General features: G+C 38.5%; 1 protein-coding gene across 1 annotated transcript; it reads right to left on the bottom strand.

Annotated features, from left to right (window-relative positions):
* Positions 1–2,226: 2,226 nt before the first annotated feature.
* On the bottom strand, positions 2,227–26,952 carry CCDC92B (coiled-coil domain containing 92B). The gene is made up of 5 exons (XM_072416885.1): positions 26,744–26,952; positions 22,809–22,954; positions 22,564–22,580; positions 17,648–18,092; positions 2,227–3,124 (listed from the first exon to the last, which is right to left on the bottom strand). The coding sequence occupies exons 2-5, from the start codon at positions 22,936–22,938 to the stop codon at positions 2,313–2,315; spliced, it is 1,404 nt and encodes a 467-aa protein (XP_072272986.1). The 5' UTR covers positions 22,939–22,954; positions 26,744–26,952; the 3' UTR covers positions 2,227–2,312.
* Positions 26,953–27,073: the final 121 nt, after the last annotated feature.

Genomic DNA, 27,073 nt, shown 5'->3' on the forward strand with positions numbered 1-27,073 from the left:
GGCCATACTATACCTCGTCCTTCATGAAGAGAAAACAGGCAGGGGAGGAGTAAAGAAGGTAGGAAGAAAAAGGCGTATTTGTATGGAATAAGATAGCTTCTAGATGAGCAATTCCTAATAATCAAAAGTATATTGGAGCATGTGTTATCTACTATTTCACTTACAATATAGCACACTTTGGATTCTGAACCTAAAGTATTGATAGCTGTCTTTACATTATTGTACATACTGCTGTTGAGCCAAATAATTAAAACATACCATGAACCAATAAAACAACAACACACTTCAAATCAATATAATATTCTTAATAATGCTGTTCATGGTTATCTGCAAATGCTAATAGAAATGTACATGTGGAATTATCAAGCTTACAAGAGCTTACTAATGAAGAATAGGCAGCCAAAGCAGGCTGTGTAGAGCATAGAATAGAGCACCAAATATCTAACAAATACCGGTACCACAGGGCCATCTTTGAAATGCAATTTGTAACTACCAGGATGACATTTTGACATTTCGGTAGTATTTCAAACCTTTATGCTTATTTTTAGCCATGACAAATCACCTACATTTGCAGTTGTTGTCAGTCTTTTCAATTCAAACATACTGGGAAAAGTAAAATGGAAATCTGATCGGTCGGTATGAGGAACAAGGGCAATATGTATTTTAGACACTTTGGGGCTTATTTGATAAGGACAGAATGGGTAAGACATCTTCCTCTTTAACATATTGGGCTTAATTTATTAAAGCTCTTCAAGGCTGGAGAGGATACACTTTCATCAGCATACCTGGAAAGGATTTCTTTAAAGCTGTTTGCTATTTGCTAGCAAATGCTTTGAATCCTGGACCCTTTGAATCCTGGATCCTTTTCAGGTTAACTGGGTCACCCGAGTTCACTGATGAAAGTATATCTTCTCCAGCCTTGAGGAGCTTTAATAAATCAGGCTTATTGAATGTAATGAATGACATGAGAATGAGAGTTTCGGGTATACAATAAAAGGGTACTGATTTGCGTTAACACCCTGAGAGATCCATACACATACCACAAATTGTACTAGGATAAGAGTGATAAGTAAACATATGGTTAATCAGGGTTCAAGGTCCTTGTGTTTTCACAATACCTGGAGTTAAACAACTGAATGAAAAAGTATGTTTGTAACTCATTACAGACTGGGGTTTTGGCTTTTTGAAGCATATCAACTGTTTACACAATGATAAAGGTAAAGCAGGGAAGATATACACTTTAATGGAAGTTGACTTAAAAAGACATAATTGGGAAACTGATTATTTCATAAAGAATTGATAAAACTATAACTGCAGTATACTAATAAGTAAAGTGCCCTTCTCTCTATTTGACATTACCCAACAAGTCCCACAACAGAGCTTCTAAGCACAATACTGGCTATATGGCATGAAGCACTGGAGTAAATTGTACATCAGTTAATTGAAATGCAAGTTTCACTTTGGTATGTACTAAAGACGGACATAAATCGGAAACAGCAACTGAGAAACCAGCTCTTTTTTGTTCAACTGTGCAAACTGAAGTGTTGTCTTAATAAACATTTTCAGCAGATGTAAAAATAAATAAAACCTCTTCTTCCATATTGTAGAAAAGTCATACAGAAGTACATTTTATTCACCTGATCCCTGAATTCCTTGAGCATAATAGAATCTGTATTTATGTGTGACATCCATTTAATTAAAAAGTACAACTCTTTACTGAAATCTGTTAAGGAACAAAAAAAAAAAAAAAAGAAAAACATTCAAAAGTTCAGTTGATGTTCTTCGTTTAGAATCTACTGATTTTTGTGACCATGTGGCCAGTGAAATGTGAGTTTAGAGTTTGTGTTGTGATATTTAACAAGGCCAAGCAGCAAAGAGATCTAAAATTATCCTAAAAAATCATATACAAATACCATATTAGGCAAGCAAATTGAGCTGCCAAGAACACTGCTCAGTCTATATTATTCTTGTAGGAGGTTTCAAGGCGAAATAGTTTGTGACATTGACATTAAATTCTTGTGGAAAACCAGTATTGCTACTTTGTGGTTAAATTTTTTTTTTAAATTTATCTAAAGGAAGGTATTAAATAAGAAACCTGCAGAAAGAATTTCCACAGAAGATATGTTGTAGGGAGAGAGAGGCAACTGGAATTTTCCCAAAAAGCAATGGGGAAGAAACGTAGCAGATGTAGGAAGACTTCATAAAAGAGAATAGTGCACGTGGACATACAGTGTAACAACCGGTTTATTCTACAAGATCCTACTGGATTAACATATCTATTTCCCAGATGACTTTGGACAGTATGCCCTGATTCATTCAGAATCCCGGGAATCTTGCCGAGCCAGAGCTCGTCTTTTTCCTCTTTCACTTTTCGGAAGTTTAGCTTTAACAACAGGAATTGTGGGTGGGGTGTCCTCATTATCCGATGAAAGCTTTTCAGACCACTGACTGCCAAGAGCCATTGCACCACCAACATGACCTGGACCATTCTTTTCAACGCTATGAGACTTTGGTTCTGGTCTCTGCCGATGGTGATGCAAATACTTCTTCGGATATAAAAATAAAGCTGGATCTGGCATAGGTTCCAGCTCATCATAACTGGTGATCTGCTCCCCTGGAAAGGAGTCTCTGGCTAAATCCTTGCTTGCAGAACATTCAGCTCTCCAAGAACCATGATATTTGTGGACTCGTCTCTTGGTCTTGCCTTCATGAGAAGGTTGTTTGACTACTGAGAGGTCAAAGGGAAAGGATGATACCTGATTGCTGTGTTGTGGGCTTTGCTGCTTCTGCTTAATAGAATGCAGCTGGAAAGATAGATAAGCTGCAGCTTCAGTTTGCTTGTGTAGATCTGTGTTCAGTATGGTAACTCTGTGACTTCTTTTCTTCACTTCCTCCAAGAACCTTTTTTCTTTTTCCCTTAATTTAGATCTCAAAGCTGCAACTCGATTCTCTCGATGATAAAGCTCTTTCTTTAAATGTAGATTCAGTTTCTCTTTTTCATTGTACCGGGCTTCCAGAATTCTGCATTTTTCCTCCATTTCTAGCTCAATTTGATCTGAAAATAAACATATTAAAGCATTTATTAAAGCATTCATATTTGTCATCTGAAGCATATCTTCACAATCTATAAAATGGTCAGGTACTGATGTTTATGTTGCTTATGTAGATGAGGATTCAGGGTTCTGCTGTGCATTGTAAGCCTTGCCTCTGGAACCCATCCTGGAAAAAATGGTGGCTGTGGCACAGAGCCCTATCCACACCTGACTGTAACCTCACCTTCTATACTTTACTTTTTGAACAGTGACACTACTACAAAATCTGTTGAGGAAATCACCTCGGGACTTTAAATGCATTGTATTAATATTCATTAGATCAGATACCACATAATTATATTAAAATGTCCAAAAAATATTTAAAAACAATCATAAAACAACCATTGATAACATCATTACAGACATAGATCACTTTTAGGTTGGATCTCAGGCGTAAATAAGTTTGACGCGTTTCGCGCATTGAACGTCCCCTTCCTCGGGAACAAAATCGCAAATAGTTCTCACATTGGTTTCCCAAATTAGAACATCCAGATTGACAACAGAATCGTTCCCTCAGATGTTAACACATGCAGGTCATATCAGCAGACAGGGGATGGAAGAGGCTGTATTGTGTCATTCTCAAACCAGGTGTGCACTAATCCTGTGAGTGAGGTTCATTCCTTTTTAATCTCCCTCCTATTGCTGGTTAAAGATCCATGTTCGTTTTGTGTGGAATTGGATCCAACCTTTCAGAGAGACTGCACCACTGCACCACACAAAACGAACATTGATCTTTTGACCAGGAATAGGAGGGAGATTATCCGGGAAATGCGTCGAAAATATTTAAGACTGAGATCCAACAAATTATTATATTATATTATTTTATTATGAGCTAATTGAGGGTTCTCTGTTAAATTTAGTAACTTTTTGAACAGTATAAGCCATTAGGCTGCATCAGGATTGCTCGTTATAGATAACCGATGTACAGCTGAAAAATGTCTCTCATTTATCACCTCTTAGATCAGAGGTGTCCAAACTTTTTGCAAAGAGGGCCAGATTTGGTGAGGTGAAAATGTGGGGGGGCCGACCACTAACCAAGGTTAATGTGGGCGTGGTCTGCATGGGTCCTGCACATCACAAGTCCACCAGGGTGACGTGAGGGATTCCCTGTGCAAGGAGTCCGGTGTCAGTCCGCTGGCGTAGAGGAACTTTGAAAGGCAAGAGACAGGGATTCAACCTTATCCCCATTGCTCTAGACTTAACACCCTAATCCACTATTACTGCCCACATTTCCTACTGTATCTTGAACCACAAACCAACCTAACCCTTCTTTTGAACCTAATTACCTCAAACTTCTATTGTTCACTCTGCTTTGTAAGGGCTTGATTGTAACCACATTTGCTGTCCCCATGGCACTGCACACAGAGGGCCTGTTTTATATGATATAAAGAATAAACTCTTGTAATGAAAATGGCATAAAATAAACATAAATTATGGCTAAGCCTGTAAAAGAACCTGTTAACATGGCCTGAACATTATCAAGAGTTACTGTGATGCGGAATGTCAGTGCGGGCTCCGTGCGGGTCCCACACGCCCACTATAATGACGTAGGGGATTCCCTGTAAAGACAGAGGCTGCAGGCCAGTGGAAATCTGAACACGGGCTGGACTTTGGACATGCCTGTCTTAGATTGTAAGCTCTTCTGGGCAGGGTTCCCTCCTCCTCCTGTGTCACTGTCTGTATCTGTCTGTCATCTGCAGCCTCTATTTAATGTACAGCTCTGCAGAATATGTTGGTGCTATATAAAGTTTGTTTTTAATAATAATAATAATAATAATAATAAAAATAATAATAATAACAATAATACCACAAAAAGAAAGTGATCCTTCAATAGTCTCAGAGAACCACTAGAGAGAAAACAACCAAATTTCCAGTCCTGGAAATTTAGAGAAATGTAACAAATCTGACCAAAGTACAGGACTTGGTGCATTTAGATAGATTCCAGCCACAATAATCTACTGTCTGTATATGGAATTAACAAATAAAAATGACAGTAGCTATATATGATACTGACCTAGTTTTAAACTAATTAGATTGTCAATACCAATAATTTCTAAATCTTGCGTCCACGACTGCTTTCACTCCAACACTCACTAAATGATTATCACAAGCTACAAGTGTCACATGGCTATGAAAAATGTGCTGCCTTGATTTCAGCATAGTAAAAGTTAATTGACCTAGACATGTATAAATTGCACTAAATACTGTATCCTTAAAAGCTATGTAGACAGCTCAGATGATTGCCGCATGAGACCAACAGTCATGCTTATCTCAAAAATCTGACATATGTACAGTGGTCCACCAATGTCATTCATCAATCTGCCGTGGCACAACCTCATACCGATCAGGAACGACCACTGTGCAATACTATAGAGGAGAGCACAGTAGGGAGCCACTCGCTTATCCTTCCCCTTCATCTCTCCACAGAACAGAATAGAAACTGTGTGTCTAGCGCTAATTTCATGAAAGTTAGATTCCAGGGACAGTCATTTGACCTCTGCATGGGGATTTTGTGTTTTCCTAATGATACGAGTGATACATGGAGTGACCTGTGTCTAGGACAACATGATGTCTATACACAGCCCTGAGCACCTATATAGATATACAGGACATTACTGTACAATTTTTACAACATATCATTACAGGATTATATTATATTATCATGTTGCATCTGTTTTAAAGATTCATATTGACCAATAAGCAGACAACTATCCATAGCTGATAGCGTACACTGGGTTAATCATGCCATGGTATTGCTTTACATTTCTATTGTGATGCTGCATGGCTTGGGAATTTAGGCGATACCTCCTCCCAGCACAGCAGACACTTATTGTTACCTTTAGTTTACATGCTGCAAGCAAACAGCTTTTGAAAACCTGCTAAAACATGATTTAATTAGTACATGTTTTATTACTTGTATATATCTCAGCTTATGGTCTTGTTGGAGCTATGAAAACAGAGAACCTAAGAGATTTGTCTTCTCAAGTCACAAGATGATGTGTGGTTCTGTCTGAGAAACATATACCAGACTATACCTAGACATATGCAATACCTATTACTAATATGGTACAAATGTAACCACGAATACTAGGCAAAACAATTTAAATACTGAGTAGTAATCCATACATTTTATATCTGAGTAGTCCTGAGCAAGCAAGGCCTCATGTACTGAGGTTTATGAACAGACATGAATTAAAGCCCAATGATCATCAGCCGCCCTCAGAAAACTATACTGCGCATGTGTGTCCAAGTACACACATAACTTTATCAACAATGACGCTGGGTAGTGTGGGCGCAAGTTCCCACACTTACTAAACCACTGATTGGAGCATGGCGCATGGGTCGTGTCCCCACAAATGATCAGCAAATAACCGGCAATTAATTAAGGGTGGACCAGCAATAGCAACAGTCCCTGTCTGGACAGCTGCCGCTGGTCCGCCTTTACTGGTATACACCAACGAAACATAAAAAAAAAAAAAAAAAGTAAATTCTTTATATTTTATTCATTAAATCATTTTGTTTACTTAAAAAAATAAAGCTTGACCTTGCAAACGCAACTTTATACTTATACATATTATTCATATTTACACATATTTAGAGCCTTGATTAACGTGGGACACAATAAATTATATAGGGTAATTTCTTTTCAATCATAAATTTAACAATATTAAAATAAAGAAGTAGTTAATTAAATGGAATATCATCTATTCCCAGAATCCATACTAAATGCACTGAAGAACCTCTAATGTATGATACAAAGAATACATCTAAGGTATGCCCCCTAGTGGATGCATTTGAAACCTACAATGTGACATACTGTATATACAGTACTACATAAACATTAGATACTAAAATAGAGTGTATTACAGATCTAAACAACACACAGCAATCTCCTAACAGGAAACTAAGCAATTCCTTAACACGCAGGGGGATAGTAAGTAAAGGAACCATTTTTTAAGTATTTCACTTAGGTCAAGTCTCAATAATGGTTTGACAATGATATTTCCTTTCTGTAACGTCTAGATACACCCATGCACTAGGAACCGCCTATTAAGCGTGGTATACTCGTACAACTTAACTTAGAAACATTGACATCATCCTAAAAATAGGCAAGCTTAAAATTTAATAGCAGCCAGCTCACATGTAAGAGATTAATATTGTCCTTAAACATATGTATAACTATATCCATAATTTTAAATTACTGTCTAATTCAAGGTATTGTTCTTCCTGTTTAAAACATTGAAACTATCCAGTCAGTCTCTTCACCATTAGGAATTTTGTTTACCATAACTTGATGTTGACTTACTGTGGTTAATCATCAGCGGACACCTAGTAATTTTTTCTTTCTCCTGTGTCATTTCCATCAGCATTGTACTACTGTATTGTATCACTTACATTACCAATTTTGTAAAGTGTATATATGTATCCCACAGCAGCGTGATAATGGTGAAATGTATAATGTGATCAGGGAAGTTGATTAATACTATGAATATACTGTATGTGTTGTTGTTTTTTGGCTATGCTGACTGTATTATTTTATTACAACGTTCAAGGTCTCCCAATCCCGAGGAAGCCCTGTAGGGTGAAAGTCATTGGGAATTGAGTTCTCCAAGGCTGGAGAGAATACACTTTCATCAGTGAAGCTGGGTAATCCAGCAAACATAGAATGGATTTCCCTAAAAGTCATTAACTATTTGTTAGCAAATGATTTCATTCCTGGACCACATCCATTTCAGGTTTGCTGGATCACCCAGCTTCACTGATGAAAGTGTATGATATGCAGTGGGTTGATCTAAATTAGACCAATGCACTGCATATTACTGCATGCTCTTCTCATGTGTTCTTGTTTCTTCTTATTGAGATTTTTTTACTTTGCCAGACAATGCAATGTGAAACCAAATGAATTGCTGCATTCATTTGGTTTCACATTGCATTCTCTGGCACAGTAAAACATAGCAATAGCTCTATAATAATTCCTGATAATATTAATCCTGATAGTTTCTGATTTTTTAGCTTACCTGTCAGTACTAACTGTCAAACTCCACGGGGTCCGCACAAAGGCTGCTGTTCAATAGACGAGTGATGCCGCTACTACAATTCCCATCATCACTTGCGTCTATTAAATGCGGAGCCACGCATAGCCCACACAAAGGCAGAGAGGCTGCTGGTCTAGAGACGCGAGTGATGCTGGGAATTGTAGTAGCGGCATTGTACTGGTGTCTATAGAACAGCAGCCTAATATGAATTGCAGCTGGCCCGCTGTTACTACGAATTGCAGTAGCGGAAAAAAAATAATCTCCTTCCTTACTGCTTGTTTCCCACAGGGCCACTTCCAGTCTCACCAAACCCCCTCTTGTCAGCTCAGGCTCATAAACATACCCCTTGTGAAAAAAAGTTGAATTCATTTCATGCCAAGATCTTGTATAAATAATAGTCGAGTTCTCAGGCAAATCCCAAAGATCCCCAATAGGCTCAGGTCTGGATTCTGTGTTGGCCAATCCATGTGTAAAAATGATGTCTCCCTGAACCACTCAAGCCATTTTCTGGAATTGTAGTTTTGGAATATGCCAGTGACATCAGAGAAGAAAAAAAATAAAATTCATTTATGGTAAAACCTGTTCATTTACTATATTTAGGTAGTCATCTGACCTCATTTTTGTACACATAACTTTGCTAAATCTAGACTCGATGCAACCCCAGATCATCATAGGCTTGGCCATGTTTTTTGGCCATGCATTATATTGAGAAACATACCTCAGCCATGCCCTGACTTGCTTTATCCCTGCTGTGTGCCAGTTGTCATTTCTGCAAACTCAGATTCCACATTCTGTGTCCTTGATTTCCACCTATATGGTGGCTATGCCACCTTATGTGGTCCACCTGTGGCATATGTGCCCCCATCAAATCCGTGTTTCTGGCTGAAGCTGCTGTTGACACTCCATGCTCCACATGCACAGAAAGCTCAGAAACTGCATTTCAAGACACCTCCAAGATTCTTATCTAGGCTTTGATTGACAGTGGCTCCTGTGTTTTCTGTAGCAACATAACTATGAGCTTTGTACGAGTGCACCTCCAAATGATGCTAAAAGAGTCTGAGCAATCAATCTTTTAAAGCAGGCGTTGGCAAACTTTTTGGACTACTGGGCCATTTCAGGAGGTCAAGAAAACACACTAGGCCAGAAGGTGTCCAAGGAAAGGTTTTTTCCGACTGTGACTGCAAGCGAGCAGCTTCAGTCTTCCGCTCATCCTTGGTGTACCTGTGCGCGTGCTTGGGATCGAAATGCCCCTTGAGATTTGACCGCTTGAAAGTGCTGTTGGTGTCGTTGCACACTAAACACAGGGCTTTGTTGCCGTGTTGGACAAAGAATAATTTGTCAGTCCATTCGGGGTTAAAGCCACAACGTTCGAGGTCAGCGTTCCGGAGACTGGTAGCTGCATGTTGCTTCTGCTCTTTAGGCATAGTAATTGGGGTTACTGTGTGGGAACTCGATGATATCAATGATATCGTGGGGTCTCCTGAAAAGGCGTCAATTCAATTAGGCCAGATCCAACAATAAATAACTAGGGGGCGTTAAGCCGGACTGGAATAGTGGCTAGGCTGTATCCGGCCTAAAGGTCGGAGTTTGCCTACCTCTGTTTTAAAGCATGGAAAAGTAAGTGCATTATGTCACATTAAGGCAACTTCATCTTCTTGAGTGGAGCTAAAGTAAAAACCTAAAATTGAGTGTTTAATACTATTTTAAAAAATGCCAGCTGCTAGACACGAAGAAGAAACCCATGATATTGATTGCTCCTTGAATTAACAAATGTATGCTATAATTTCTATCTAGTTGTGTAGAGGAGTGCAGGGAGGAGGGATGAAGGGCTGTGGGGGTAAAATTAGAGCAATATGAAGATAAAGTTACTTTTTTGTGACTCAGGGATTTTAATTTAAATTAGACAGTAACATTCATAGTAACAGCATTCTGCAACATTTTAAAGAGAAATGATTATACTTCTAGTTTCTGATACAGTAGGTAAGTGATTTCCCTATTTGGATATTCATTCTCAGTTTTTAACAGCCTAGGCAGAAAGAAGTTTATTATTTTACTGCTGTCATTGTAGAAAAAATCTTTGAAATGAGACAACTGCTCCTGTGAGAGTTATAAAGGTGATGTTTCTCTTCATTTTAGTATGATATTGTCTTACTTCCCTTTGTATGCTCAGGACAATAAATATTTCTATGGGTACATAGACAGCAACATGTAACTTTATATTATATTTTGTTTCTACTCTATATATTAGTTATAGCATTTATTTCCCCTTATGATCTTCAAGAATTGTGACATAGCATGTTCCTTCTTTAAGCAAGTTATAATTAAATCAATAGGGTATACATACAAATCACACTATTGTTTTAAAATAGGTTCTGTTCTCATCTACCTTATATTTTGATGTCTGCTACATTATGAAGCCCATTTATCCTGAATGTTCCTTAATAAACTGCTGACCTTTGGCTCCTATGTGTGATGTAAAGCCTAGGCAAAAGATCACATGGCCCCTGGCTACTTGGCATATTGTATTTGCTTTGCGTCATTAGAGACCACAGTATGTTTGCAATAGGACAGATGCTGTTTAAAAAACTTGCAGTCTGGGTGTATTAATTCACAATGTTTATAATATAGTTGGCATCTTTCATAAATTGCAAGGTGTACAACTACCAGGGCAGTTAAATGGGGCTGTCACAAATTCATATCTACGGGTCCATTTTTAGCATCACCGTGACTTTTTTTAACAATCACAGTGTCTGTTTTTGCCTTTATTAACCAGGACTTTTAAACTACAGACATTCTGCAATATCTGTTGTGAGATGATATAAAGGAGACTATATTTAATGGTTGGTCATCCGATCCAACATTCACACTCTTAAAAATCCTTTTTAATGCCGTGTTTTTACAGAAAAATCACTAAGCACATATGTATTGTAATACAAGGATTTTTTTTTATTTAAGTTTTAAATAAAGTGGAGAAAGTTTAGAACAAATGGATTAAACTTTTTGCTTGGTTTTAATTGCTGCATGTACCCTGCTGGAAAGATTTTCTCCTTTATTTGTCTTGGTTATTATTGCCAACAAAACAGCAATTGAGGGAAAACATAATACAATAGAACAGGGATAAAAGAAAAAGGGTAATTTTTCCAATTGGGACAAATGTCCTTCTGATAACTGTATAAAATGGGAATTCCCTTCACTTTGGGTGAATTTATTCTTCCTTCCAGTTGTGTTTCCAAGACAGGAAATAAATGAAGATCTCCCTAGCAGGCACAAACAGCAAAAAGCGGTCTAACAAAAGGTGACACTCTAATCCAGTGTTTTCCCCTCAAGATAACTTTTAGGTCTTCAAGGAGCCCCTGCTATAATTATTAAATCCACAGCTCACAGTACATTAGCCTTGTGGTCAGTGGGTAAAATGGCTCCTAGGCTGCATACAAACGTTCAATAATTGTTGTTGGAAAGGATCTTTCACGATCCTTTCCAAGGACAAATGACTGAACGAGCTCTGTACATTCAGCTCCGTTCTGCTCAATGGAGAGGGGAAGGGAGAGAACGATGGAGCGGCACCCCGATTTACTCTCTCCCCTTCACTTATATTACAGTTGTTTGTCGTTCATGGATCTGCCAGGATGAATCCATGAATGATGTTGGACTAGCGCTGTACACACGTCAGATTCTCCTCCAATACTAGCCCCGAGGCGATTATCGGAATCGAATCATCTGACGTTTGTATGAAGTCTTATACTGCTGGCCTGAAAAGAATGTCACCTTTACAGATAGCCAAAAAGATCATTGGTGCCAATTAAACTGACCTGAGAGGCACAAATTTCTCATTGCTCAATAAACCCCTAGCAACCTATGGAGGAACTCTAGGGTTCCACAGAAAAAGTGTTGAGAAACACTGATCTATTCAATGCAAAAAAAAAAATCCAAAAACATTTACATTTAATAAATGTTTTTCTAAAAAACCCTTTTTGCTTCTTTCTAATTTGAATTCAGTTGCTAAGATGCTTTATTAACTAACTAAACACTACAATGAGAAATGCAGCTTTCTCTGTACCTATTCTCCTGTGTACCATGGGCCATCACCATACCAGGAAAAACTATTCCCAAGCAACAATTTCTGTATTTCTTCGAAATCCCTGCTGCTGGAGCATTTCTTCTATGTATTTTTATAGCTCTCTGTTTTGTTCTATTGTTGTAGAGACTTCTGCTGTACAGTTACACAACTTCAAATATTAGAGAAGTCACAAGTGACCACATTTGGGTGATATCTGGTAATAGTCATATAGTGGAGAAAGTAGTGGTCATATAGCACAGATCAAGAACAGTTGTCTAGAGTCCAAAAAAAACAGAATGTGGACAGGCATGGGAATCAGAAATCAGGGAGGACATACTAGAACTGGATAAAGCAGGAGCTTTAGATAAGCGGAGTCTCCAGAAGGTGGCGGTAGGTGCTCACAAAGGCGCAGGCTCTACAAGTGTCTGGATAACAACATGGGATATTCTGCAAGACAATTCATGTGCAGATTATGTTATTGCCTGTATAGTGACAGCATCAGGATTATCACTTCTGAATCAGGATCATAGTCTGATTCAGGCCACAGATCCAGATAGTCAGACTAGGAGAAATAAAAAAAAGTCCAACCAGTGACACAAAGTAGAAGGAAGTGAAATGTAAAAAAAAAAAAAAAAAAAAAAAAAAAAAAAACTAGAATATATGACTGCATTTGTTTTAGTAAATTATCTATCAGTGTCTGGCAAGAAGTATTCATTTATAGATTGTGATTACTAGAAGATCTGTAAAGCACAAGTCTGACCTCATGTCAGGAGTAGGTACTGTATATTATTCCCCAGCGCATTTATTTGAGGAAGCAATTTAAAGACCGCTGATCTGTCTGGTTGTAATAAGCAGAATTTTGCTTTCTTTATGCAATGAAGCAGCTGATCCTTCCTATACATCATTCTGAACAATAGTTAATGGAGAATATGGTAAATATGGGGACTGTCTGAGCTATCACACAGTAATAAATCAGAATTATGAAATGAATATTCTAAAATGATAAGCAAGAAAGCCTTGTGATGGTTGCTATAGAAACCAATGCTTTTTGATTCATATCACTTAATTGATGGGGACTGCCTTGTAATTTTCATCAGTATAGTATTTTCTTAAAGTGAAGGCAAAATGTATTTAACAGGGCTGCGGAAAGATCAAAGGCAATGTAGTACAATAGACAGCATACAAATTGCAGTAAGACATGATATCATGTTTAAATGCAGGGCTCACTCCCACTACTGCCGTGCCCATTTCCATTATTATCATTATTATTAATAAACAGTATTTATATAGCCCCAACATATTATGCAGCGCTGTACATTAAATAGGGGTTGCAAATGACAGACATATACAGACAGCCATGAAGTGTGTGCTTTGCATAACACTAATGGGAAAAATGAAAATAAGTCAGTGTCAGGTTGGTTGGAATACACGTAACTTTTGGTTTACAACACTACAAAAGAAAAAAATGTTAACATATTTGTAAAAAATAAGCCTATTTTTTAGGGACCCCAAATACTGTGAAATATATTTTATGGACATTTGCCACTCTATTAAAAAAGGCGAATGTCTATGGGCTCAAATACTTATATTCACCTTTGCTATGCTCCAACCACTCACTAAGCCTCTGGAAACACTGGTAACTCTTGATGCAAGGGAATCCCCAGGCCAGAACTTGGGAAGGCAGAACTTGTAAACTACTGCTTTTAAAATAAGGGCTCCAGTGGACAAACCAAGTCTTGGGGAATAGTGTGATATGTTAGTATTATTGGGAAGGGGTGACCTATCACAAGAATCTAATGTTAATAGTTAAGGTACATGAAATGATTTGACACCAAAATATTTTGGCACCATTTGTGCTTCTTGACCAAACATCATATGCAAGGTCTTCTGACTCCCACATCCCAATTCCCACATCCAATAATCACAAAAACCTCCTGATGACTTTCAGTTTGTATAAGCTCTTTCCCTAAGTCCCAAATGAGCCTCTAAAATTGTCTATGTTGATAAAGCATCTTCCAGTTTTAACCCTGGAGCTCTGACTATTTATGCTGCTGTACAGATCAATTTTCCTTTTGAGAAACTGTGCCAAAATGTCAACCTTAGGACAAGAAGTCTATATATCTGCAAAGGGTCTGATGTTCTTATTAAAAGACTCTGGTATGAGAAGGAACTCTGTAAATAAGAGGATTTGAAAAAACATAACACATATGTAATGCATGTTTGTGCTAATATTTGGCTCATTATTTGGATAATCAATGGGCTACAGAACCTGTAAAGCTTTATGAGAGCAGGACCTTCATTACTGCAGCTTTATGTGTTGGGTATAATCCCAACAATAATTAGTGGAAGCTAAAATAAATGTACTGTTAAATGAAGTCTGGTGGACTTATTAAATAAACAGAATGCAAAAGATAATTGTATACGTTGAACCATGTCTACTACCAATCAAATTAAGTATTCCCCTGTTCATTTACAGAGGGCAATTTAAGTCTCACACAAGCAAAAGCTTTTTGTTTTGTAGGAAGTGTGGGGAGCATGGGTCCCTGTTTAAAATTTTTTTGCTATCTGTGTCTCCACTGAAAATATTTTTTTTTGTTCTTGTCCTGGTGAAAGGGTCACAAAGTAATAGTAAATCTACATCTAAAAAAAAAACAGAGACAACACTTTTTGATTTGGGAATGTAGATTGGGGAAAGATTCAGAAACATTTTATTAGGGAAAAGGGTTTGATTATATGCTGATGGTGTTTTTTTGTTTTGTTTTTTGTGTTATTTTCTTCTGGTGAAACTCATTCCATTTGTCCCGGTGTAACCAGAGTAGAATGGTATAGAAATCTCCCTACAAAGATTGACAGAAAAAAACAAAAAAACACCTGACAGTTATACCTTTTTGCTTAATTTAAAAATAAAATAAAAGCTATGCCAGCAGATTTTGTTAATGAGGAGATTGTTATGTTTAATTTAAACCATTGCTGTTTGTGGTTGAAAAGGTTGTTATTGTACATATACTGGTATGGTAGGGTGCCCTTGTAATGGAATCAATTTTAAGGATGGCTTCTAAGTTTGTTTCTTTGGAGAAAAGACATTTCCAAGAGGTGAATTGGGCTGGTCACTGGGGCAATGAACACTTTAGTAACCCATGGCGAGATTTCTTGTCATTCTAGATGGAGAGGCTGTACCGTCATAGCTGCCAATTGTTGTATTAAACCCGGCAGAAAGCTTACAGGCAGTGGCGAGCCAGTTATTGTGTGCCAGTCTGTCAAGCATCTGTGTTCCCATCTTTATTGTTGTATCTCTAGTAGTTCTCTTTTTGCTGTGAAGGTTATTCTGCTCATATTACTGTGTGTTCAGTGTGAGTAGGAGGTACTAACGGCTTGAAAGAGCAGAAACTGATCCTTGGTTTTAAGCATTACAACACTCCATGGGCCTGATTCATTAAAGCTCTCCAAGCCTAGAGAAGATAGACTATCATGGATGAACCTGGGTGATCAAGCAAACCTGGAATGGATCTGGTCCAGGACTGAATATATTGGCCATCTAATAGTAAAAAATATATTTGTAAAAGCCATTCCAGGTTTGCTGGAACACCTAGGTTCTCCCATGATAGTCTTCACCAGTCTTGGGAAGCTTTATAAATCAGGCCCAATGTGCTAGCATTGGGAGGTACCAACCCAAAATTATTTGTGAAGATGTCTATAGTTACACTTTAAAAACTTGCAATCAGGCAGGTCCTTTATTGCAAAACATACTTACCTGCCTGATCACTTAAAAAAAAAGCATACATATGCAGCTCAGCATATCCTGGCATTCCCTGGGACTGAGGGGAATTAAAAAAAAGGGGAATTCCAGTAAGGATCAGGAACACAGAAAAATATAAACAGGTGAAGATACTGCCTATGACATAACAGGAATAGGTGAGTAAAATTCTGATCAAACAGTTATTTTATTTTAAAGTTATTTTATTGCAGAAGGGACATTACCTATCCCTTTTGCAATATAGGAACTGCCTGCTCACAATTTTTTAATGGTGGGGTTTAGTTCTGTTTTAAATTTAAGAGAACAGTATATAACACAATATGTGCTTTACATAGTTTATTAAGCCTAAATATATAGGTATGAATGAACCTAGAAGCTTAATAGTGCACTGCAGTACTCCTTATGCCATGTGCTGCTGTGCAATTATTGCTACAAAATGAATGTCACTCCAACATAACAACAAAGCATGTTCAGTGCATGTGTTACCTAGTGTTGTAAACATAAATGTCTCTGTTTGAAAGCATTGCAAAGAGTTTTTTCTTGTTTACCAACAGCCACAATTAAGGGTATGTACACATGTCAGATGATTCTCATCTCATAATTACTTCAGGGCTGATATTGGACAAGAATCTGGCATGTGTACAGTGCTCGTTGTTAATAAATTGGTCCTGGCGGATCAACGAACGACGGACGATTATAATGAAAGTGAAGGAGAGAGAATGCAGTGGGGTGCCACTCCTTCGGTCTCCCCCTCCCCTCTCCATAGAGCAGAATGGTACTATATGTACAGTGCTCATTCATGCATCGTTCAGTCTTCTGTTTTTGGAAAGGATTGTGATCCTTTCCAACAACAATTATTGTGTATGCAGCCTAACAAATGTCATACTACTATTTACGCTGTGTCTTATGATCTGCACTTTTCTATTTAACAATTACATATTCATATCCAGTTATACAGATGGCCTCAATCAATGTACTACATTAGGCAGCCAGTGTTGCCCATACATTATAAATGATGTAACATTAGGCAACTTTAGCAAGCAATACAACAATAATAAATTCCACATCTGATGCAGAAATATGAGCATGCTGGAAAATGATTGCTGAATGGTGCTGATAAATACTGAAAAGCTGCTACTTTAATTCTGCAAACATCAATTGGTAAAAAGCAACAATGAACTTGTGAAAGACAACAGTGATCTGACTCATGTTTCTAACATTGTTTCTAACATGTAAACCATAACAATGATTTTTTTCTGTTTTATTTCACACCCTGCTATGTCCTCCTCTATAAGATACGACAGTGGTCTTCTTTGCTCTGTTGTTCAGTGATCTGCAATGGAGGCTCACTAAACGGTATTGAGGGACAATTGGACCAGGTGGAAATAACTCTTGACGTACAGTGTGTGTGTGAATTATACAGCTTTGAGAGTTGGTTGTTTGATGCTTCTACACTCCAGCTTATCTAAACCCAGGACAAGTATGTCATTACCAGTTCTGATACCGGTAGTAACACTACATGATTGTCCTTGTTAGTATCTTAGAAAGAACTGAAGCTACGAGATCAGCATAAAAAACTAGAATTTTCAAAGACAACTCAGCAATGACAGCCTAGATATTTCTCAGTTGACAAGCTTCCTTTACTATTGATCCGCACATTGGGTTTGTAATGCTGTGGTGGCATTAGTGACCTGTTGAACAGACTCACGTATGGCGTGAAATTCTGCCTTACAGCTCGCTTCCAGGCGGCCTATACTGTGCTCCAGATCTACCTTAGTGGGTAACGCACGTAGATGGGCCTTCCAGTCCCACTCCTCCTCAGCCTCCATGCCATCAGGACTAAGGCTGTCAGAAGAAGGCATCAGGCAGGGGCTAAGAATGGGGGAATCAGGGTGTACCTCAGGAGAAGAAGTTGTGGAGGCATCTGGGCCCTGTGTAGATGGGTCCTGCTGTAGTCCGGCCTTCTGTTGTGTGCACCGCGCCGACGGTGCCTGCCCGTCGGATGGTGCAGAAAATCGAGCCCCCGGCTTTGGGGCCTGGTCGCGGTCCCCGCGGATTCCCGCGGTAAGGAAGCCAGAGAGTCCTCCGGTGGAGGGATTGCCCCCTCCAGGGCGTCCCTTCTGCACCCCCTTTGTTTTAGGGCCCATTAGGAGCTATTAAAAAGGCGCCGTAGCGCTTACACTAGTGGAATCCTCCGGCGGGACACAGAGCTGGGGATAGCTGCGTCCTACTCCGCCGCCATCAGGCCACGCCCTCAGAAATTGGGGGTTTTAAATGGGGGTTTAACTCTCCAGTATCTATCTCTTGTTTTGTGTAAACAGAATATCTCTTGTTTTGGTAAAATATACAAGTTATATTCTATACATTTTTGCTGTTGCTGTACTTCCAGGCAATAGGAAATTGAATTATTTAAACTTGCTGTAGCTGGTAGAGCTCTTATAATAGTCGAGTGCAATGTTTCACTATCTGCAGTGAACCTTAAACCCTCTAGGTACTGTATTTCTTTTAGGAGACTGCACTGTAGCATGAATACACATTCATATTGAAGGCAGTAAAAGCTCCATCACCTCCAGAAAATAAGCTACAAAGCTGTCTTCGTAATTTCCAGCCAAATTGAATTAAGGAGCATGAGTCAGTTATGGTGGTTAGATATCGAACCAGTGTGCTGTTCAAACAGATTTGCTTTTTTTCCTTATAGGCAGTAAGTGCATGTTGTATGAGCCCTCTGGGTTGTATAATTTGCTGAGATCATGTCTGTAGTCTTTTGCTAGCCATATCAGAAAGAACTTGTGTACGCCTTAACAAAGTGTAGTGTTATAACATAATGTAATAACATCAAAGCATATGTTACATTTGTGATTGATACATGAAAATTGAAATGAGTTGTGTTCCATAGGAACCAATACGTTGAGGCAATATCTATATCAATGAGTCAATATCCAGAATTTTGTCCAAAAATGCAAAAAAGTCAAAGCCTTCTTTATTACTTCTACTACCCTCATGCCTTCTTTTAACCCTTGTTTAACCCTAGCTTTTTTAGAGGCCTTAAAATATTAAAGTAGTGATCATTTGTGTTCTACAGGAAGAGCGTGTCAACAGGATGCATACTCCTCAGTTCACAGTAAGGTTATACAATCATACCGACTTATGAATAGAGCTTTTTAGAAATGCTCGTTCCTGGTTAATCAAGTTCCTCTCTACTCCCTCTCGTTATTTTCTGAATAGAATTAGTCACTGCAATAAAAGGCTACAAAGCAGACATTTTCAGATTATGAAAAAAAAGCTTTCTTTGGTCTAATGAATCTCATCAGTCCTGAGGAAGTTTATGTTGCGTAACGCATGGAACATTCTGTGAGATTCGATGTACAGCTAATGTTCCTGGTTCAGTAAACATTTTTAAAGATACAGCAAATTATGTTTTTGACATGAAGAATGGGTGCTTATACCTTGCAATCAGTGTCTCAAAAGTCTTAAAAAATTAGATTGTTGTAGCTTATGCAAAATTGATGGATGCGGCAGTAAAAAAAAACATATATTGGTCCCTGGTTTATTAACAATAAAAGGTTGTGAAAAATAGTAGGTATGGGAAGTAGGGAGCAAAAGGACTAAAAGCACTGAGATAACGGTTATTATTGCAATCTCTGCAGATTTTTCAGATATCCATTACTCAGAAGACAGACAGAGCAGAGAAAGGGTTTCTTGAAATGGAAAACAACCAGCTCCAATGCTGCTCTTTCCTAGGGCTGGAACTATACTATTCCTGCTGGAGATGTAATGCGGAGTGCTGAAATAGAAAGAGCATTCTAGGCACTCCAAGGCTACTTTGTACTGGATGTATCAAGTGGATTTTATATGAAGTGGGACAGCCCATCACTACAAGGACTTTAATATGATGAGCAGTTTTAGCACTGGTGCGGACAGGCTTTGGGCTTGTGTTGAGTGTTTGCATTTGATATCTCTTTGGGATGTTTCTATGATCAGAGTTTGTTGACAGATGACTTTGACCTGTGGTTGACTTCCATTTGCCCTGCATTCAACCTTCTTCTAAGCTGCATCAACCCCCTCAAGCTGCATTCCTATAGCCTTTAATGGGGATAAAATCAGTTTTAACACATGCTGGATTTGTGAACTGATCATAACTAATAAATGCACAGAAGAGTCAACAGTTTTGCAATTTATCCATATCACTTGTTTATGCCAGCAACATGCGTTCCACATACTGATTGGCTCTAATTATCACTCTGCCATTCATTTTGTGCAGATGGGTAACCCTTTAAAAAATACCTGATAACTGACTGCTTTTCTATTTTCACAAAGGTTATATATCCGAGTCTTTAAAAAAGGTTATATATCCGTGTCTTTAAAAAAGGTAAAAAAAAAATTCCCTTTCACTGAGTGCCACCCCCAGAGTACACATATGGAAAGAGTTTGCAGTCCTGCCTATATATACAGTAAAACGCTTGCGGAATTTGGACACAAAAATGTCTATAGCATTCAGTTGAAAGGTTACACTGACTTTTACAGCTGCAGCTGCAATTTTCTCTGACTGATTTGGCTGGCTGTTTGGATTTGCATAGTGAATTTATGTGCTTTGTTGCTTTTTGTCTATTTAGGAAGCGATAAGTATAAAAAGAAACAATGATCAGCTAAATTTCAACATATCTCTTGCCAGTTGTCACAAGCAAAAAAACAGGGTGGGCTCGATCTTGATTCCATTGTGTTCTCTAATTATATTTAACCCATCTGGCAGTGAGCAATTCATATGAGGGTCTGGGGAATTTGGATTGTGGCAATACTCTATAACAGAAAGCTCAGGCGGTAAATGGAACAACAGTTTAAATGCTGTGATTTATCATTTGCAGTACAGTGAGTCTCACTGATGTATGAAGCCAAATAAAAGCCTTGGTGTCCTTGGTGATATCCGAAATGGTTCATTACAGTAAGTTTATCTGTAACTAGCCAAACGTGCCTTCTGTTAAATGGAACACCTCCCCCCTTCTTATTTATTGCAATGTCTTCCATGGTTCCTTATCCACTTCACTTCTTTTTTTGCTAATGTTCCTTCCACCTCAGAGTGTCCTATTACTGCACTTTGTTTTCTCTTCCTCTTCTTGGTGTTTGTATGCGGAAAGGAGATAATTACAGTGTGTGAATGTGTGGGGATCTAAAAGCTGTGTGATTGCAGTGTTCCTCCACAAAAAGGTCTATAGCTTGTGCGAAAAAACACTTCTAACATAAGAATATATAGCTGTGGATCTTTAAGAGACCCCTGATATTGTCAATGCAGAACAAAGAGGTCAGGTAAAGTGAACCTGTGCCCAATATTTATGTATTCTGACCAATCAATAAAATCACTGTCAACCATTTCTTTTTTGATTGTTAACCAACATCTGACGTCTATCTTTCCCACCTCCTCTAACAAGCCACTACCATAAATTAAATGAATTAAAATGAATGGTCAGATGAAGCTCCAGCTTAGTATTCTGTCTTTCTTTCTTTAATTTGAGGGGAATTCCATGATCTGCATACCTGATGTGGACATTTCCCACAGTTCCCAAAAAGTCTACATACAAGCAGTTTGGGAACCCCTGAACTCCCTATATACCTTCTCAGGTCAACCAGGATTACCCTCATAAAGATCTACCTTTCAGAACAAAGCTTTATATGCGGAAGGTCAACCCTGCAGTTAGACCTTGAATTACCTAAGCTGTGGACATTGAATACTTTTGTTGTACAGAAATCACTGTCCTGCATTATTTGGTGACTTGGGGGAGCCTGCTTTATGAAAAATAAACCTTCCTAGGTGGCAATATCTGTGAGTGGCTCAGGATCTAGTCTCTGCATCCTCTGAGGAAGCACATTTATGAAACGCTTCAGAATATCAAGACTATGAATCGAGAATTGTGTGATTCACTGTATACTTTGCTATAGAACACTACTGCCTTACACATTTCCAAAATGGATGTATCTCATGTGAAATTTATAGCTGCATGTGTTAGTTTACTGTATAATAATAAAGTTTGGTGTTTGGTTTTCAAGAAAACTTTTGCTTCTATAAATTTACTTGCATAGAAACCCCACCTGTCTAACTCTAACACAAATTGAGGTTTGAGTTTTGTTTTTTTACTGTGGTTGACTGCACCATTCTACTGCAGGCTCATTTATACTTTCATGCCACTGAATGGGAGTAGTTGGGAACCATTTTGTACACATGTTTCATTGCACACTGTGAGCGTCTTATAATATACCACATAAGAAGCAAAAAATCAGACAGGTCCTTAATTTCAGGCTGGAGGAAGTCCAAATATATCAGACATCAGTTTTGTCCTATATTGGCAGTTTGAAACACGTCTTAGTGCTGTCATGCTTTCCTGGGTTTCCTGTTGGAATGTGCAAAAAGCACTTACTGAACATGGCATACTGCTGACAAAAACTTTGTATTTACTAATTGGTTGGGACTAAGCAAAGTCTAAGGAGCTGGTGGTATTGCATGGGTGAAAGTGAGAAGGTGGTAATATATCTATCTATATTATGAGAATTATGAATGCCCAGAAGCAGACCTACTGATACTCACCTTTTACATTTTCCTGCACAGGTACAGGGGAAAATTAGATGGTATTGTACCTTGAATATGGGCATAACTGTCATAGTGGGTAATAGAAAATGAAAGTAGGTCTTACACAATATTGTAATATATTTTATGCAAAGTTTAGGCAAAAATCCTGTATCCAGAATTCGAAGAACTCAATTTTGCATAGTTAACTTATCAGCAGTAATGGCAGACCATGCCATCAAATGAAGCCTCAGAACATACAGTGGAACAGTGAAGCAAAATGGGTAAAGAGGTAACAAATGAATTGAAAACTAACCTGTGCAATGCTTTTGCAGTCTGAGAATTTCCAAGTGAAGATCATGCAACAGTTCCAGCTGTTCTTTTTTGAGAAACGCAATATTGCGCTCCACACTTTGGATTTGCTGTTCCAAGGGCTGTGTCTCCATTACAGCGAGTCAACTCCTATGGAAATGGGAATTCATGAAAACTATATACAGGAATACAATCATTTAGGATACTAACAGACTTGGTGCTTCCAGTGCTACTGTGTAAAGCAGAAATGTAGATGTTTCTGTAAAGATTGTCAATTTTTATTAGACTGGGCTGCTTAGCTCAGCAACCACCCTCTTGCTCCTGTGTCAGCATCAGCTGGGGACCAGCCATGGCAGAATCAATTTACTTAGAAGCCAATTGAAAGACAAGGTCTACCCAAAATACAAATTACAGTTCATTGTAATGTGCCATCTGGTATGCAGACTGACGTCCAATATGTCTTGGAGACCCCAGCATTGAGACCTGAAACCTTTACAACATGAAAACTGTGGGATAAAACTTTTTGTGGTGCAAAAAAGGTTGGGGACCGCTGCTTTAAAACTCATTGCATGCTAGTGGTAATAGACAGGTTACAATACTATAAGAGTGCTACATATATGTATAACATATAGAAATAACTACATTAGTCACATAGCTTACCAGGACACTAACCCAGGTCTACATAAATGTAAAGCAAGTGTTAAAAAAAACTCGATCAGCCATTAGGAAGAAGAACAGAAGAATCTGAACATGTTGTCTTGTATTCTAGAGATTCTGTGCCCCAGTGTACAAGAACTAACACAGGCAGATGTGTACCTTCTCACTGTGACCTTAATATATCAGTTTGGGTTGAACACAAAGAACTGTGACGGAATGAGCTAACACGTTAGCTGATTTGTTTGAGTAACCTTAATTCTGATGAACAATATGGAGCAGAGATCTATTTCTGAATACGAGTAGAAATTGCTTTTTTCAGGAAGTCACTTAATGATACTACTCAAGTTCACATTAAATTCTGTTCCAGCTCGGGAGAAAATCAATATGATGCTGCCCATTCAAGCTGAAAAAAAGAACAAAGTTGACCCCTTGGCAGTCATTGCACGAGGACACCTTATAGTCTGTTTTTAAAATCTAAAAGTGAGTGTAAGGAATGTTCTAAACTCTACTGGTTTTTGCCTAGGGATGGCCATACACTGGTCTATGTCTTCAATACATTTGACCGGTGTTTGCCAACCTATGGAACCTTTAAATAACTTTAGAAAATGGGAGTAAGTGTAAAAAACTCCCACAGGTCAGAGTTGGGAAAGTCACCCTCATAACAGAGGTTGGAATGACACCCTTATATACAGCTAAAAATATCTATAGTGTCATACCCTTGGCTCTGCTGAGTAGCGATGGTCCCAGAACCTTAAAGACACTTTCAAATTGTAGGTCAATTAGCCACTTCTCCAGGAATACCCTACAACTTTTAGAGGAACCCTGGTTAAGGATAACCCCCTTTAAAACCAAATAGTAAGTGGGAAGATAAAAACCTTACATTGGCAGTAAATTGGTAGGAAATGAATTCTTACACAGGTGGTCAGAATGCCACCCTTACAGAAAACTAAAAAGATCTTTGGTGCCATGCCCCTGGCTATGTTGACTGGAGCTCAGAACTTTACTGACATCATTAAATAGGAGGTCAATTAGCCATTTCCCTTGGAACGCAGGTTGAGAGTGGCTGCAAAGGACCATCTAAAACCAAATAATTGGGAGTAAATGGATAAAATACCACTTACATTGGTGGTATTGGAGGTAGGTAAGTCACACTTACAATGGTGATTAAAACCACTACAGAGAGCTAAAAAAATCTTTGGTGTCATGCCCCTGACAAGTGGTGTTTGCCTAAAACCTATGCAAAAATCATTAAAAAGAAGGTCAATTAGCCATAGCACAAGAAACATCTTGCAACTTCTAGAGGAACCTTGGTTGAGAATGCCTGGATAAGACTAAATTTACTAAATCTACTGGAAACTTGGCCATGTCTCAATCAATATTGGATAACATATTCATCAAACATTGATTAGGAATGCCCTCTGTGCAAAATTAAGCACTGTTCCACTGCCCCCTTCCACTCCAACATGCTAATGTACAACAGTGGGGTGCGTTCCGCCAATTAACAGGAGAATAACAACACAACTCTGTATGCTGTCATGCAGCAGGGAGTGCTCCCCACTGCTTTACAATAACAAGCAGAGGAGACATATAGTGCCATTAGATTGGCAATGGCTTATTCTGGCGTGCCAGGTAAATGATTGATATCATGGTGATATTATTTCCTTCATCCTGAACCCAATGATGTCTCTTCCTGTCTCTTCTTTTTATAAAACATCAGTAACAGAAGGTGTTGCAGCATGGCAAGGAAAAAAAACGGACAGGCAGGAAGTGATGAATTCTCACTAATAAAGACTGCAGTAAAACCAAACTGGAGTTTTACCTTTTCCTAATATAAACAGCACCCCAGATTGCAGTAAAGGGTCCCAAAACTGACCGGCATTATAGAAAACTAGTAAAAAGTTTTTGACCTGACATACACTTTAAAAATGTCTGGTGCACAAGAAAAATGTTGTGCCCTTGTGTATATGTAGAAAGCAGAGCAGGCTAATATGTGTGTGTGTATATATATATATATATATATATATATATATATATATATATTTATTTATGGTATATAATATTTTATGTGTTTGATACTGTCATTTTTCTTGGTTGGAGAGAGGGAAGAGAAAGGTCAACGAGTGTTGTTGCCTACAACATCCAATCCGGAAATTTTACTCTTAATGGGAAACTGTTTGTTATTGACATAATGATCTATCCAATCTTCATATATGAATACAGTTTTATGTTTGCTACAAAAAGTGAGGCTTTAAGATGTAATGAAACCCCTTTTATCAGCACAGTGCTGAATAGTGAAGCATGATTACAAAGTGCGTCATACGCCCCCCCCTCCATGGTACAATAAAGCTATCACAGCACTTTATACATGGGGATAGAAATCCATAAAGTCACATTGCTTTTCTTCAGTCATCTGCAAATAATGTTCAAGCAGATAAAAATAATAATCATAAATTGTAACCTGCTGCCCCATTAACATATGAAAACACAGGGTTGTCTCAGAATGAGAACATTTTCGGAGGAGCATCCCTTTCATGATTCATTCATGGGGTTGTCATGTAACCTTTTCCATCTAGTTGGAAGGTTATTGTACTGGATTATGACGATGAATTTTACAGTAAAACACATGAAACATGATAGATATATTCTATTCTATAGAAACCAATGCCAATCCCATACTGACGATGTAAAGTTTGTCCCTGGTATCTAATGTGAGATCCAAACATATTATTACACATCCCAGGTACGTTCCATCCCAATAATTCTCTTTCTAATTTTATTACATTAAAGTGCAAACCTTCCATTGCATCATAATACAACCAAAAGTAGGAAAATCCTTTCTGATTTCACCATAATATTGTGATTTTTTCTTTTTTAACCCTTTCAGTCTGACATTGGTGTCAAGAACTAGGACCGTGCGGAGATGCACACTGCTAGATCTTTGCTGCAAGGTTAATAAACGTTCTTGCGCCATGGGCATTAAATATTGGGCTTTAATAAAAGTAAACTAATGTAGGATTTTTACAGAAAAACATTTACTGCAAATGTAAACTTTAATTTGATCTTGCAGTGTCCAGTGCTTGGCAACATGCCAGTCTCCAAGTGATTATCATCATGGGCACATCACATGGCCATGGCAGGGAACTTTAAAAGTGCCAATGTAATAAATGACAGCTTTGGGCTCCATAGAGATCTATGCGGCCATTCATCAGACGAAGCAGTGTCCAGCCATGAGCTCAGCATCCCCCTCACCCCATGCATTGTTTACATGCACAGCCATCTTACCTGCAGACAAGGAGAAGGTTACCAGGGCTGCGGAGTCACCTCATCCGGGACAGAGCTGCTCCCAGGGCTGATGCACAGGGCACGGCTAATGTAAACAATCCACAGCAGGGCACCTCACCCCCTCCTCAGGGTGACCGATAGACTGCAGGCCTCCCCCTGGGTACCGGGCATCAGGCCAGGAGGATGGGCGAAGGATGAGGCGTAAACACAACAACGTGACAGGAACTGGAGGATGGAGCTTCATCCCTCAGTAATGGGGAGAAGGAGAACAGAGACATGGGAGGAGGAGGGAGCAGAGCTCATCATTGCCAGCAAAGCATCACTCACACC

This window comes from Pyxicephalus adspersus, chromosome 1, assembly GCF_032062135.1.
Source record: "Pyxicephalus adspersus chromosome 1, UCB_Pads_2.0, whole genome shotgun sequence".
NCBI lineage: Eukaryota > Metazoa > Chordata > Amphibia > Anura > Pyxicephalidae > Pyxicephalus > Pyxicephalus adspersus.